Source organism: Xyrauchen texanus, chromosome 3, assembly GCF_025860055.1.
Source record: "Xyrauchen texanus isolate HMW12.3.18 chromosome 3, RBS_HiC_50CHRs, whole genome shotgun sequence".
Classification (NCBI taxonomy): Eukaryota; Metazoa; Chordata; class Actinopteri; order Cypriniformes; family Catostomidae; genus Xyrauchen; species Xyrauchen texanus.
In genome coordinates, this window is record NC_068278.1 from 28,445,225 (window position 1) to 28,462,693 (window position 17,469).

General features: G+C 36.9%; 1 protein-coding gene across 1 annotated transcript in view; it reads right to left on the bottom strand.

Moving 5' to 3' along the window:
* The window catches only part of LOC127629553 (ADP-ribosylation factor-like protein 15), a 232,246-nt gene extending 215,220 nt beyond the window's left edge, over positions 1 to 17,026 (bottom strand). The window contains exon 1 of the mRNA XM_052106648.1: positions 16,909 to 17,026. Coding sequence (XP_051962608.1) covers positions 16,909 to 16,962 — 54 coding nt within the window. The 5' untranslated portion in view covers positions 16,963 to 17,026. The remainder of the gene's footprint in view (positions 1 to 16,908) is intronic.
* Positions 17,027 to 17,469: the final 443 nt, after the last annotated feature.

Genomic DNA, 17,469 nt, shown 5'->3' on the forward strand with positions numbered 1-17,469 from the left:
TCATGCAGTGCCTAAAGTCGTCGGCTGTATTTCTAGACTTAAAGACTATCAAACTGTCATGTCCTGGATCGCTCAGTCAACATGACAGTTGTGGCCTATATAAACCGCCAAGGTGGAATTCAGGAGACTTCACCCTCAAAGCAGAAATCGATCTATTTGCCTCAGGGGAGAATACCCACTGTCCCCTCTAGTACTCGAAGTCCCAAGTTGTCAGGCAGAAAGTGGTGATCACGGATGCTTTCAACACAGGTTGGGGGGCGGTGTGCGATGGATTCCCAACTTTTGGCACCTGGACAGGTGCGAGGAGGGGGTGGCACATCAACCGCTTAGAGCTATTGGCTGTAATTCTAGCCTTAAAGGCTTTCAGTCAGAAATAGTGAGCTGTCATGTCCTGGTTTGCTCAGTCAACATGACAGTTGTGGTTTATATAAACAGCCAAGGCGGAATTAATTCTCTGCCACTGTCGAGAATGAAGCGTCACCTCCTCCTATGGAGTGAGCATCATCTCTCCCTGAGAGTGACATATGTCCCAGGCTGCCTGAATTACAGTGCGGGCATACTGTCACGCTAAGGGCTGATACCGGGCGAATGGAGACTTCATCCTCAAACTATACTGAGTATTTGGGAAATATTTGGCAAAGCTGAAATCATTCTATTTGCCTCAGTGGAGAATGCCCACTGTCCCCTCTGTTATTTGAAGTCTCAAGCCCCACTGGGAAAGGATGCAATGGCACACAAATGGCCTGCGAAAATCAAATATGAATTTCCTCCGGTATGCCTGATCTCTGACTCTGCCATACACAAAGTCTGAGGGGACAAGGAAACGGTTCTATTAGTTGCACCGAAATGTCCAACCAGCCATGGTTTCCGGAAATTATGGAGATGCTGTACAGCTCACCATGGGAAATACCACTGAGGAGGGATCTCCCCTCTCAGGCGCAAGGCACAATCTGGCATCCCCAGCCCCAGTTGGATCCCCATCCACTAGACGCCTCTACGCACTAAATTGGAAGGTGTTCACTGATTGGTGTCTCTCACATCGCAAGGACCCAGTAAACTGCCCCATACATGAAATTGTAATATTTCTTCAAAAGCGATTAGACGCAGGACTCACCCCGTCAACGCTCAATTTGTATGTGGTAACTATATCTGCGTATCATGCACATGAAACCGGTGCCTCTCGCAGGCCCCCCCTTCGAGCCTTTGGACTCTGTTGATTTGCACATGCTCTCCATTGAGACCACACTACTGCTGGCTCTGGCCTCAGTAAAAGGGTACATGACCTGCATGCACTATCAGTCAACAATTAATGTCTGGAATTTTGCCCCGGACTTTCAAGAGCCACTGTCAAACCCAGAAAAGGCTATGTACCCAAGGTTCTGACCACACCCTTCAAAGCGCAGGGGTCAAATGAGCGGTCAGTTTCGCGACAAAACAGGAGGGGCTCAAACACCATAGCCTATTAGAATATTGCTGTTATTGTAGAGATGTTTCAAATAGGTTGTGCATGAAGGCACTCCCCATATGCGTTAGTAAACACAATGTCAAGTGGACTGAAGTCGTAAGGTAACCACCATTTAACCACAATGTGTGGAATTTTCATACGACACCTTACCACACCCTTCAGAGTATTAGCACATTTCAGCACAATGTCTGGACTTTTCAGACGACTCCTTACGTATTAAAATCTTAAAATATATAACTTATATAAATGTTACATTAACGATCTGGAACAATTTCGCCATCTGACCAGCTTTACGATACAATCGCTTCCCTAATTCGACATGAGACGCATCATTCCAAATATAAATACGGGTCAATCCCGTATTTTACTTGACAGGTTGCAACCCTACTAATTACATTCTCATGAGCAAAGTGTGGGTAAGTTTTTCGGGAGAAATTGTAAATCGGGAGTATATGGAAAAATGGGAGAAACCCGGTAAAATTTGGAGTGTTGTATGTATGTCTTACATTATTACTTTGCATTCTGTTTAAATAATACAACTACATGTATGCATGCTATACGCATACCGATGGATAGAAAAAAATACAAAATATTATACAAATAGACCTTCACTTACCATGTTCAGATTGAGCCTGTTTCTGAGAGCAGTACGTCAATTCGACATTCAGTACACAACACAGCTCGTCACAAATAATCTTCAACAACTGTCAATAAACGCAAGCATTACTTGTTTGACGTATGGAAACGTGGCTTCTCACTGTGGTTTTGCAGGTTGTTAGGTTTGTCAAACCTGACTTTTTACGCTGTGTGTTTGATTTAAAAATATATTAAACTGTCATTTGCCAGCACTTTGGATCATTCAGCACGTGGTTCGTTATTTAGTATGATGCACATGAATCCGTATTTTATGCGCTGTTGGTCAAACTTCCACTATTTTGTCAAATTTTTTCTTGCCTTCACTTTAGTATAATGCCTAAAACAAGGTAGTGTTTATTCGTGAACCAATCCGTGTTTTTGAATGAATCTTTTGAGTGATCGAATCATTCTTGTTTACTTCTATTTTTCAGTAGTGATCGACTCAGTGTTTTAATAAATCAATTGGATCAATGATTCAATGACTCCCTCATTACAAATTACACGCATTTGTCGTCACCTATTGCCGTAAAAAAAAGTAATCTGCACAAATGGTTATGGATGATTCAGTGAACGAATCTGAACTTAACTCTTCGGTGAATGGATTCAAAAGACTATAATTTGTGGTAAAAATTAAAACTCCAATAATATCGTAATATAAGACTTTCTTGCTCTCTTAGACATAACCTCTTCACATGTGAAATGAGGTGCAACACCCATGGTTACAGGTCTGCTGTCTGGTCCAAAATTGGTCAACTTGGCACTGCCCCTTCCAGCTCAAGTTTAGTTCACCCAAAAATGAAAATTCTCTCATCATTTGCTAACCCTCATGCCATCCCAGATGTGCATGACTTTCTTTCTTCTGCTGAACACAAACAAAGATTTTTAGAAGAATATCTCAGCTCTTTAGGTCCATACAATGCTAGAAAATGGTGACCTGTACTCCAAAAAAACTCAGCATAAAAGTAGTGGTCCAGTGGATGTATCTGTCTGTCTGTCTGTCTATCTATCTATCATCTGTCTGTCTATCTATCTATCTAATTAGGTATTAGCCAATATATTAAAAATGTATTCTACTTTATTGTGTTATGAAACATTTTGTATGTTATTTAAAAAATGCATGTAGAAAATTCCACTAGGCCTATACAAATTGCATTAAGCACGCTCAAGCTGTGCGATGTTAGATACACCCAAAATTAAACATGTGTTGTTTTTAGTCTGAGCAGGGTAGGTAAATTTGATGCCATGTAGAAAGAGTAGGTTAACATTAAGTGTGTATTACTGCAGATCAGAACATTAGGACAATAGGCATGTTAGTTCTTAAGTGTTTATTCTAATTCTTAACAGTCTCTTACAAGGCCTCAAATGTGCTTTCTAATGGCCTATTCAATGTCTGCGGAGAATTCTATGACCTTCCCAGAGAGACCAATCAAAAAAGCACTGTGTTGTTTGCACATCATTTGTTTTTGGAGCCCCTTTGTTTGTTATTTTATTTTTCTTGATTTTTTTGGACCCCTGTTCTCAAAAACAACAATCTTAATGCTTATGTAATAGTAAACTCAAACCAGATTCAGAGCCCCCACTGCCAAGCCCACCCATCTCATTCCCTCAGCATTGAAACACGCATTCTGAATCTCAAGGTTGAGTGAAGCAGAGCAGGAACAGCTGTTTTCAGTGCTGTACTATGATATAAACAGTAGACTTCATAGCCACATTTGTATGTATTGAAGTCTAAAATGTCTTAGGAAGTATTAGGTCTGATTTAACAACTTTTTGAACTGCTGTGACCTGTAAAGGAACTATTTGCCATAATCAGCAGTAGAGCCATTCTGCCACTTAGTGGTCAAACTTGCTGTAGCATTAACAAATACAACAGATATGAAACCTCCTCTGTTTTTATTTGTTTTGGTGATTTGTAAATTAAACAACTTAAAATTAAATGGGGGGAAATACTTAAAACAATTTATATGAATGCTGGAGGGATGAGGGAATGAACTAGAAACATTGCAACAAACCTGTGAAAAATGTTACGGTCCTTTTGCTGGAAGTCTTTTAGAGCAATAAGAGGTGTTTAATCTCGTAAACATTTTGTTGAATGCAGAATGACATATTTTTGGATTGGCCTTTTATTGACGATGATAGTCTAGAGAGCATGGGAAATGGCAGGAAAAAGAGAGTGGAGTGGATTGGGAAATAATGAAGACAGACTCATCACATCGCACCAAGCATATTTTGCACAAACCGCTTGGCCACAATCATAGCAGGTGTTTATTTTAACCAGAGACTTCCCATAACACTCTCCTTGTTTTTAGACAAAAATATATGATGTTATATTATAATAAAAAAAGACACTTTTAATGAAATGAAAATACCAATTGTAGTCTTAATAAGAATTGAAGAAACAACTGGATTCAGTGAAAGAAAAGACACATTGAAAGATTTTGATTGAGAGATTCTGTCTCTGGTGTTTATTCCCTCTATGTGGCACATCTGCATTGCAGTGCCTGCATTTCAATTTGGGAAACACATTTAATGTAAGGCCTGATAAATGTAGGAAATAAGTTATAAAAGACATACAGGGTAAGTTTTTATGGGTTACAACTAGAATTGTCCAATCCTTACTCATCTACCAGTGAACATATTTGTAATTAGTTAGAGTATTCCTAAAGCAAAAAAAAAGGCAATTTAAATTGAAATGCAAAAGGCCCCCAAGGTTTGGGAGAGCAGGGGTCAGAACTAAGCATGTCATAAAATATTAATATATTGATTAATGATAAGCACTTTATTTAATCTATATATTTTTGAGGCATTGACATTAGCCGGCACATACAATTATAACCTAATTTGCGTGCTTTCCAATTCACTCAGTTGGGCTTCTGTTAAATGTCTGGCGTAAAAGCATTAGGAGACCACAAGAGGGCAACATAACATTTACTATGCAAGGCACAGGTATCACAACATAGACCTTATTCACAGCAGCACCATCTCAGAGGAATGACAATGAGGCTGTGAAGGGATAGACATACAGTCTATTCAATGGGCTGTACTGCAGTTTAAAGTATTTTTGGATTGTTCCACTGACAAAACATTTAAAAAACATCTTTTCCAGAAAATTCAGTAGACAAAAAAACTCAAGACAACATGAGTTGTGGAAAATCAGATGTGATCTAGGAACTATTTACAGCTTTATACCATGCGTGTCATTGAAGAAATGGCAAGTCTAGCCCTCACAGCCTTGTTGTCATTCCCATTACAAATCAAATATGGTGCTACCATGAATATGGTCTATAGGACGGGTATGTTAGAGCTCCTTGCACAGGACACATACACACAAGTTTTAAAGGTTTTTGTACTTCTTCAAGAATGAAAGTGACATTGATGAGTTTCCAGGCAGGGTATTTAACTAGTTTAATTGCGCAAACTGAAGAATTCAAAACCTTTATGCAATTTTACTGTGTGTAGCTTTGAAGCACTTTCATTCAAACTGTCAAACCACAAAAAGACATAGGCCCTACTTGTAACTTATATTGTGTAGGCTATATGAAAGACTCAATATATCATCCACTGATGGCTAGAGTAAATAATCTTTGTCCTTTGATAATGATTTGGGTCGAAATGTCTGGGAGTGTGGTACAAGAGTTCACACTCTGGGTCAGACAAAAGTTCAGGGTTAAAGTCTGGCAGGAGCTCGGGTCAGTGCAAATGGAGACACATGGGGGACTGGCATAGACACACAGTATAGACACAGACACAGGAGATAAAGACACAGATAGTTACAAATAATATGTTCACATAACCAAAAATGGAGAAAGGCAAAGGCACCGAGGCCAGCGTCTTCCATCTCCAATTCCTTGCTGTCTACTGGGCCTCTAAGAGACAAAATGTGCAGTGCTGGGGTCCTCCAATACCACAATTAAAAAAGACTGCCATAGGGTCTCATTTGTCATTCTAGAATTCAGATTTACTGAACCTGCACTGGTGTCTATCAGCTTTGAAACCACCTATGTGCAAGTGTACTCCCAAAGGGTGACAAAAATCATCAAAGGAAATCGTGGTTTATGACTGTGACATACTGTAAACTAGGTATGCCGTGGTGTGAGTTTCTGACTGTTAAATTACCGTCTGAGAAAAAAAATCTCTCTACGATTATTTGATAATTTTCTTATTATGCATCAGCACTGATGTAAAAATAAATGCATGTCATACCACAACTGAATGTCTTAGTGGACATATTTCTGGGGGGAAATGTGGATGCTAAGGGCAGCCATACATTAAGAAAACTGATAAATACACAAAAAATAAATAGGAGGTGTACAATAAGAGAGATTCCAATCTAGGGCACGACACCGCTTATGCGCATCCCAAGCTCAGTGATGTGCTATTGTAACCGGAGTGCTTCAAAAGTGTGTAATTGTAAGATTATTGTGGGTGTGCAATATGTAGTTCACAGCCTCCAACTGTTTTTTCTTATGCAACAGTTTAGTTAAGCAATCCGTTGTCTGTCAGACATCCCAATATAAAGAATCATTAAAAAGAACACCTTTCACAACATCTCACAACTAACCCTTTGGACTATGCATAATAAAGGGAACATTGCTTACAGCAGGTGATTAAAAGTCAGATCATGACTAAAATTGGCATTTCTTGTTGAATGCAGTGAATATACACAAGCAATGCTTTAAAGGTGCAGTAATTTGGGGCTAATTCAAAAAGTTTTACACATTACCAAATTAATTGTGGTTTTGTGAGGAGTGATCTGAATGGTGTACACTGACATGATATGAAGACTGTACTCATAATAGTTTTCTATAAAAAAGTGTTTTTATTATACATCCTTTGGCTCATTGGCTACGGCTAATGAAGATACGAGTGTCTATTGGTGTTGTTTGGTGACGCGAAGAGTGAAATGAACACAATGGAACATACTTATGACTGTGCTTTAGAAGCAACAGGATATTCAGTAGCCGAAGTACTGCCGAAGAAGCGAAATAGGTCCGAAGCAAAAACTAGAGTAAACATAAGTACAGCATACACAAGGTGAAAAGATTTGATGATGTAGTGATGCTGATGTTGTTTCTTTTTTGTTGGACAGATAAGGAATTATTAATTGTTTAGACCACTCTCTAAAATTTAAAGAAAACTCATACAAGTATTCCTCGAACTTTAAAATTACATGTGTTGTCAACGTATGTTAGCAATGGACAGTTTTCAGCTGTATTTACATACACAACCGGAAGACAACATGTAATTAAATTTTCTTTGCTATCACAGCTATAGCAAGTGGGCCCATCTACCTCCACCTCTAGGAAACAGCACACGTCTTTATTCGTTTAGTGCAAAGTAACTTGGCAAAGCGATTGTTGTGGATTTTGATTAAACCATGATGTTGGTTTGCTTGGAAACAAAATGAGATACAGTAATACAGTATTCATGGACATGCTAAATTTGATCATCAAAATCAATTCTAATCTTTCCTTTACCATAACATTCTGTATCGCTAGATAATTGAAGTTTATTTCACGCTAAGCAGTTCTCTAATAAAGTTAATAACCGTCTTTAAAAATATGTGAAACATAGACAGTCTCCAAAGATTATTGATATGAGGGACAATAATAATCTGTCCTTAATTGTAGATGTCTGTTCACTTGAATTCTGACATTTATTTTTAGGCAAAGCTATTATATTATAGTAGTAAAAAATTACTTTAGAAATTACCTCACACTCCAACATTCCCCTTCTGTCACTCACTCGACGTTGTGTCGAATGAAGTGACACAAGGGTCTTCCTTGGGAGCCTCACGTATCTCTGGTATAAAGGGAAGCTGGCATGTGTCTGTCAGTCAGATTTCGCCTTCGGAGCTGAGCGGTTGTGCAACAGCAAGTTGAGTTCACCACTGTTTCACTCACCTCTACTGGCGAAACGCACTGCTGTTGGATCTACGGCACTTTGGATCTTTTTAGGAAGCCTCTGTGTAGTTCCTGGATGCGGTCGATATCTCTCCAAGACTGACGGCCATTCTCCCTCGAGCCCCTGGAATTGAATGATGACATCGGCGCTGCATCAGAGATCGTCCAGGCGTCTGCCGCCTTCGTGTCAGCCCACCCAATCTGAGGCTGACGTGCAGATGGCCGACATGCTTGTCCAGGCTGCCGTGAGCGTGGGCTTGGACTGGAACTCTCTGTCCTCCCCACAGCCTTTGCGGCTTGACGACTGGTACATCAGCTCCGGGCGCAGCTCACATTGACCTCGAAAGCCTACAGCGCCACCGGACAAGTCACCTCTGTCCTGCATGCCATGGCTCTCCTGCAGGTCCACCAAGCCAAGGCACTCAAAGATCTGCACCTGGGTAGTCCTGATCGTGCCGACGATCCCAACGTGCTGCAGGAACTGCGCTCTGCCACTGACCTCGCTCTCAGAGCCATGAAGGTCACAGCGCAGGCACTCAGGCGGTGATGGCCACCCTTTTGGTCCAGGAGCGCTACCTCTGGCTGAACATGGTCGAGATGTGCGACATTGAAAAATCACAGTTTTTCAACGCCCCCGTCTCCCAGCTAGGCCTCTTCGGCGACACCGTCAACGTTCTCGGCGATGAAGAAGCAAAGTATCGGTACTTCAAGTGCATGAAGTAGAGAAATGCTAATGCTAGCTAAAGAACTACTGAATGCCCCTTTAAATAATGAGGAAGATTTAAGACACAACTATTCAATGTTTACTCACTGATAGTAACTACACGGAATGCACCGTGTGCTGTCAACCTGCTTAAACAACTGCGGTAAAGTTGTTTTTATATTGGATATTAATTAGACATTCGATCCTTCCTTTAACGTTAATTGGTATGTAATCCCAAAAAAGTGGTGGTTCATGCTGTGTCTCATTCAGATTACACTGTAAATCATCAGGGGTGTAAAGTAATGAATTACAAATACTCACGTTACTGTAATTAACTACTTTTTCCCAAGAATTTTACTTTTTTTAAGTAGTTTAAAAATGTTATACTTTTACTTGAGCGTATTTTAAGTGCTGTAAATGTGCTTTTACTTTGCTATTTTCCCACAGTATTTGTTCGCTACTTCCCTGTACTGATTTTATTTTTACCTATAAACGTGATTGGCTAGGGAGTGTCTTGGGACTCCTGTCCAATCAAAACACGCATAAAAAACGGCAGCTGCAGATTTGGCATCATTTGTTATGGATGCCTCAAGCACAGTTCAACACCTGAATATCACAGCTGCACCTGGAAGGGTTTTTCATCTTGCTCAAGCCAGATATCAGCATTAATCCTGCCTCTATTTTGAAAAATATATTATACTAGATTCTGTGTGTCTATAATGTAGCCTGTAAATTAGTTATCTATCACTGAGATTATTGGGTTTGATGTGAGAGATTAAGGCAACGTTATCAATTGGGCTGGGCTATAAAAAAATCTATATGTTTATCTGAAAAAACAAAAGAGAGATGTCTGCGATATTGATGATAAACTTTTGAGTAATTTTCTACACATAGCCTATGATCTACATCTAGAACAGGGGTGTTATATCAATTGACAGCATGAGCACCACTGGTTGGTTGATCAGAATAAAATATAAGAGCTTAACTATTTATTTCCAGATGTCCATCGCTGCGAGCTGTTTGATTGACAGGCGCTAATGTTTGCACACTAATGCGGGTTCGTGCCTAAATTATCAAATACACTTTATAATTCCGCCAATGCACATATTGATGAGGCATTAATGTAAACGCAGTCGGTTTGGTCGAAAGTGTACGTATGTTTTTGGACATATCAAATATTGGACTTGAAGTGTACCTGTAACCGGATTGAGCACTGTCTCATAGGCTATGTCATATAAAGGCAAATCAAGCAAACAACAATAACAAGGAAATGTGCAAAAGAGCTGAAATATTCTCCTAAAAATCTTAATTTGTGTTCTGCTGATGAAAGAAAGTCTTTCACATCTGGGATGGCATAAGGGTGACTAAATAATGAGAGAATACAAATTGTTGTGTGAACTATCCCTTTAAAGCCCGATGTTGCCCCTGTACCAAACAACTGCTCTACTGCCTATATCGTGCCAAGTGACCCTGATTTTGTACTGGTATTTATTTTTTTTTTGCATTCCTTTTGAACATGTTTTATGCGCAACAATAACTCTCTCAGTCGGCATTAAGGGAAATTTAGACCCTGCACGTAAACTCATTTTAATGTAATTGTTTCATACATTATGATATTGAAAATAACATTTTTATCTTTTAATTTCTGTAATCCCTTTTATTTATTTTTTTATTTTTTTTAAACTCAGTACTCAATACTCACTACTCATTAGTCCTTTTAAATGAGCTACTCTTTTACTCTAGAGTAGTTTTTAGACATTTACTCTACTCAAACTACATTTTATAAGAAGTAACAGAACTTTTACTTGAGTATTATTTTTCAGTACTCTTTCCACCCCTATAAATCATAATACCAAAAGAAATTATGATGTTATTCAATAAATGTAATTGTTTTAAGAATCAAAACTGAAAAACGCAAAACAGCAATCCCAACAAGGGCAATCCAATTCAATACAATTATCAGTTAAGAGATACATCATTCCATGACTACATTAAGAAGTGGTCTTGTTACATGTTTAATGTTTATTTTGGTAAACTAATTAAGTTAAGTTTAGATAATTTTTCATTTTCTTTGATTCTTTGATTTTGATTCACTGATTTATATCCCTGCTATATCTATTTAATGTAAACTGAATGCTTAAATTAAATAAATCGATTTAACTTTCTGGCCTAAATACCTAAAGCTCGCACATCACCTGCAATGTATCTATACACACCTGCTACATATCTTACACAGCTTTGATTGTGGAATTATGACTTTGTGTATTTTTTATGATTTTGTTCTGGAATTTTTTTAATACTAAAATCCATTTAACTTCATGTTCATTTGAACTAATGATGTCACACCACCTGTAATATATTCACAAACACCTATAACACACCTCACACAACTTGGATTTTGGAAGTACGATTTTGTGTATTCTTTATAAATGTTTGTAATTATTCATATCCATATAACTTCCTGATCATGTTACCTGATGATGCCACACCACTTGTAATATATTCACAAACATCTATAACACATCTTACATGACTTGAATTTTGGAAATATTATTTTGTGTATTTTATTTATAAATTTTTGAAATGTTCAAATCCATATAACTTCCTGGTCATGTGACCTGATGATGTCACACCATTTGTAATATATTCACACACATCTGACACACAACACTGTAGGTTTAGAATAGACAGGGGGAGCCATCAAGGCTGCCCAATCTCACCATAACTTTTTCTCCTGCCTATGCAGTTATTAGCCATCCACATTCAAAATAGTAATCTGAAATGTATTTCTGTGGCATGTCGATCAGTTTTAATAAGCCAATTGGCCGATGATACAACACTATTTAAAAAAAAATAATAAACAGCAAATTCCTGTAGCCTTAGACATTATACATTTTTTCTCATCTGCCTCCGGTTTAGTTCTAAATATTCACAAATGTGAACTTTTACCTACAAAATATTCCACTGATGATTTGTAACATCCCAGTCAAATCCGAAGTCAAATATTTAGGTATAACTATTTGTAAAGATCAAGATAAAAGATCAAGACTAAACTTTGAACCTCTTATTCTTACTATTCAATGTAAATTAAATTCCTGATTACAGTGTGAGCTTTCTATAACAGGTAAAGTGTTGCTTTCCAAAGCAGATGCATTGTCTCGTGTTATCTACACTGCCATGTCACTGGATGTCTCTGTGGACATATGTAGGAAATTATAGTTGATTATGTTTGGAACTCAAAAACTCAATAAAATAAAAAAGTGTTATGATGGCTGATCATGCTATGGTGGGTGTTGAGTTAGTAGATATTTCCAATCTTAATAACTCTTTTAAAGTTAAGTGGATGAAGATATTTCTAAAAAGTCTCTTTGGAACATTAACCAAATCACATTTTCATTTCTGCTGGAGGCCTACACTTTTTGTTGTGGTGCAACCATGATATCTCAAAACTGCCCTCAGCTTTAGCTAGTTTTCATAAACAAGCATTATTATGCTGTTCCTTATATATAACCATAACTTTTCTCCACATAGTTATTTTATCTCAAATAATAAGAATATAAGATATAAAAACAAGTATTTTTTTTCTTCGCAGCTGGTTTTATAAGAATATTAGCTTAGTAAGTAAACTTTGAGATACATTTACATTTATGCATTTGGCAGACGCTTTTATCCAAAGTGACTTACAGTGCACTTATTACAGGGACAATCCTCCCAGAGCAACCTGGAGTTAAGTGCCTTGCTCAAGGACACAATGGTGGTTGCTGCGGGGATCGAACCAGCAACCTTCTGATTAACAGTTCTGTGCTTTAGCCCACTACACCACCACCACAATATATAGATTATTTTTGACAACTCTAAACTATTTATTGATCAATGTCTTTTTGTGTGTAGTAACTTTTCAAATAAAACATTTTTATCAATTCCTAATAGAACTCAGATCTCTTTACCTGCCTGTTAAATTTTTGGAATAATATATTAAATGACAAAGAATGGAAAGAATTCAGGCTTCTTTAGAAAAAAAATCTTCTGCCCAACAAAGCTGTTGAAGTCTTTTTTAGATTATTCATAATTGTTACTAAGTATAGTATAAACTTGCAACGTTCAATAATAGTATCTCACCCATTTGCTCATTTTGTCATCACTTTCAAGAAAAACATTGTCCACTTATTTTGGAATTGTGTTTATTGCAAAGTGGTTTGGATTGACTTTTTACATTTTGTAAAAAGGAATTTATTCCCAAACTTTGATATTAGCCAAACTAATTTTTTTATTATTATTTTTTTGGTGATTCCTTGAAACTATACCATTTCCATATTAAGTTTATTATTAATTTATTACTATTCCTTTCAAATCTTTACATTCATACTTGTACATTTTCAAAGAAATACCTTCTTTTAAATCTTCAAGAAAGATGTTAAACTTTATTTGAATTCTTTAAAGAACTTTAATAATCCAATTGCATGTAACACTCTTCTATGGTGTACTACTTGGATAAACTGTTATCTTATTGAGCATGATTAATCACAACAAGCTCTGTTCTACTTCAACAATGTCCCATGATCAAAGAAAATTCTTAAAGAGAAAATAATGTTTGCTTGTTGCTTTTTGAAACCACAATTTTACCACAAGAATAATCTGTTACACTCTGTAACTACATTGAAACAAGTAGGGATGTAATATAATATGGAATAATATATCAAACACATTGCTAATAGCTATATCATCTCAAAGGAATAATGTCCATTGTGCCCTTGAGCAAGGCACTTAACTCCAGGTTGCTCCAGGGGATTGTCCCTGTAATAAGTGCACTGTAAGTTGCTTTGGATAAAAAGCATCTGCCAAATGCATAAATGTAAATGTAAATGTAAATGTAAATGTAACTTTCTTCTTCAAGCCCTCTCACAATCTGTTTGATTCAGTACTGAGACAGTCAGCCTGAACACATGATGAGAAAGAGTGGTCTAAAAAACATAATCTAAAAGTTGCCAAAGCTGAAAATGCAAAAGATAATCACAATCACTTTCCTGAAAGATTTGAGCTCAAATTTAAACACACACAACATCTTCAAAAATAAAAACATTCAGCAAGTTTGAGATCTGAATTGTATATGAAGTAATTCATTTCACTTTGAGTAATTCATTTCACTATTGTTGGGTAATGATCCAGCAGCTAATTTCATGACTTTAAAATGTGTTCCTTATACGACTGAAACTTCCTAGCACACTCGTCTAATAACCACTGTTTCTTTGTAAAACTATACCCTGACATTCCCTAAAAACAACATCTTTCAGTAAACCTAATGAATGCAAACATTAATACTGTCAGTCAAACTATTAGCACAAAGGCCACCTAAAATAGAACAAACTGGTAGTTAACACATCTCATTGGTATTCCATTTAGGAAAACTGTGTTCCTAATAACAATGAACAAAGACTTGGTTTACCATGACATGAACACAATGAAGAGGCCCTATTCCCCCATCTCAACTCTCAGCTTTTTCACTATGGACATGGTTTGTATAGGCGACAGATAAACCAATCTTCACACATCTAGTTACATGTACTTCACACATGTAGTTACATGCAAACCCCCATCATTTACACAGAAAACTAGGAATGAGAGAGGGCTGATGTTTGGAATGAGAGGCCTGTCAACCGTTAGGCACGTGCCACTATTTTATAGCAGGACTAAAATAGAGAGTATGTGATTTTCCTCTCAATTGCAGACTTAATGAAGGCCCAGCATGGAACTAATGAGGTGTGATAAAACTGTCACCCTAAAAACCAGTGAACCACATCTTGTTTGCTTTTTATGTTTTTTGTATTATTATTTTTGTATAAAATTCAAAGCAATCCTATTAAGTAAGTTAGTTCTCATTGTGATTCTCTTTTCTCTGCCACGCTTTTGTGTCATGACATAATGGGTATGCATGGAATCTCTATAAAAATCTAATGTTTTTCTACAAATATATAGTTTGTATAGCCGACTCTCAACTAAACTTTATTGAGTCTGGTCCACATTGCAGATTATTGTGGCCAAGAACCACCCACTTTTCTAAACTGACATGTAAAGCCGCTAATCCCATTTTTTTTCCCAGAATTTCTGATCAAAAAAAGTAATAAATAGCTACTGATTATTTCACAGACAAAACAAAGTGTCTCAAACAAAACTTTTAATACCTTTCAAAGATTTGGTGTCACCAATCATTGATTATTCATCCTCAAAAGTGCTTGATGTATCAAGCCAATAACTTATACAGTAAATATGACTTTGTCTCTAGGAGGAAATTGGGTAAAGGCAGTCAATCAGATTAGAGCTTAACATTTTGAGAAAGAACTTTGAAAAAGTTTGAATAAAGAAAACTGCAATTGTACTGTATATCTTTCTGGGTAATCTATATACTAAATTCCAAATTTAATGATCCCAGTCACATTCATTATTTGCAATCATAACTGTAGAATCCCATGGTGCACTTATCTCTTTGAGCTAGAGCCGGGCCTGCACTTCTCAAGTGGCTTATTATTATTCTCAAGAACTTTTACAGTGATGTAATTTTGTAAATTATGGACAAAACTATTTTAGTGAGGGTTTCAGTTTTTCATCTGTATGAGATGTAGCGTGTGATACTACTTGCCAGTGAAAACATAAAGACACTCCAAAACAGCTGGGTCGAGTTGTAATAAAGGTAATTTGTTTAATACACAAAAACAGCTCTAAGCAGCAGACTGTAAACTCACAGTCTTAAGTCATTACATCATGCAGCAGCTATCTAATCTAAGTCAGAGAAGCAGCAGGCTTGAGTGAAGAGTGATGTGATTATAGGATGCTGAGAGGTTATGTTTATTCCATGGAGTATCTGTTTGTTCTCCTGTGTCTAAGCCTGTTTTGACAGAGTTAGCTATTTTTTGGGGGAACAATTTTGTCTGCACACACACACACACACACTCACACACACGTTGGTTTTACTATACTTGTGAAGACATCTCATAGACATTCATGTATTCTATTGCAGGCTAAAGATATATTCTATTCCCTACCCCTAACCCTACCCCTGAACCTAACCCTCACAGAAACCTGTGCACTTAATTCGATTTAAAAATAAACATAATTTATCTGATTTATGAGCCTTTTTTGCTTGTGAGGACCAGCTAAAAAGGTTCTCACAATTTGGTTTTCTCAAGTTTTACTGTATTTTGAGGACATTTTCAAAAAGTTGTATAATTTGTAAAAAAAAAAATAAAAAAGTATAGCTAAACCTTTTGATTAGAGGTAATTACATACAGTAATTAGGAATTATGACTCAAAAACACGTCAACCCTAATATGTCACCTAAAACACTAAGATCTTACTGAAGATGTCTACACACATTATTTGTTTGAATTTTCTGAATAATCTTGAATAAGACTATTGATTTTTTTTTTTTTTTTTAAAGTGCCACACATTCTTTACTCTTAAAAAACTTGGCTTTCAGTGAGGTTGTCTACTGTACATGAATATTTGTTTTAAAGAGAACATTACATTCTGAAATCCAAATGATACTATCCTATAAATATAGAGTTATAATATTCTAAGAACATTCAAATGAACAAATTGTGTGATATTGAATCACATTTGCATTGTACATAATTTATGTGTAGGTATGACATTTCTAGCAGTGATACAAGGCAGAGACACTGTGCAGTAAATGGGAAGAATTAGACTGATGCTGAAAAACAAAGAAAACTTTAGGATTACAACTTTGTTAAAAGTACGGTTCTGAAATTCTCCTGTGACTTCTTGTATAAAAGCACAGAAGTTTACCTGGGGGGGTTAACTTGCAAAAACACCTGCCATACTATTCCCAGCAGATGAAGTAAAGATAATATTCACCACAGTGTTACTTTTTGCATTGCTGCTACCTTGAGAAGGGCCCATGAAAGCTTTTTAATGCCTGCCATGCACAGATGATGACTTCAGCGACTGTATTTATACAAGCAGATCTTCAAAAAAAAAACAGAGAACTATAAATATCAGTGTATTTACAGTAATTTGAGGATATCACCTGTCTTCAAGTATTCTGTTACATTGTTATACAATAAAATATAATTTCACCAAAATAAGTTTTAATAAAAAGCACCAAAATAAAAAGCACCAACAGGTGCATGCATAAAATGTATGACTTTCAGACAGCTGGTAAATATGGAAATGTTTACTTGGCTTACCTTGTAAAAGCCAATCCTACACAGGGCTACTGAGAGCTGAATGTGTTCTGACATCGTCCCCAGCAACAGCGTTACCCCAGACAACAAACAAGCCGAGCCAGAGTAACTGAATGAGGTCAGGAGGAGGACTGCTTTGAAGAGGCAATGTGTTTTGAAGCAGAACAGAAAGATAAGTACAAGGAGACTCAATGGACCTTCTTCAACTGAAAACACAGAGAAAAGAGGAAACAGTTCTGTTCATTCCTCATTCATAAATAAACTACAGATAGAGGTGGGTGAAAGAGAAATACTACACACACACAGAGAGAGAGGGGAGAGAGAGAGAGAGAGAGAGAGAGAGAGAGAGAGAGAAAACAACTAAAGGGGATTAGTACAGTGATGTCTCAAGAGATTACCAGCTCAGTAACTCCATAGAGCAAAAAAAAAAGAACAATTTATTGGATTATTCACTTTTACGCATCTATACACAATGAATTAAATAGAATAACAATTACTAAATTCTGAAGATTCAGTCAAACATTTATGGCAGTTAACATTTTATTAAAAGGAAAAAATATCTTC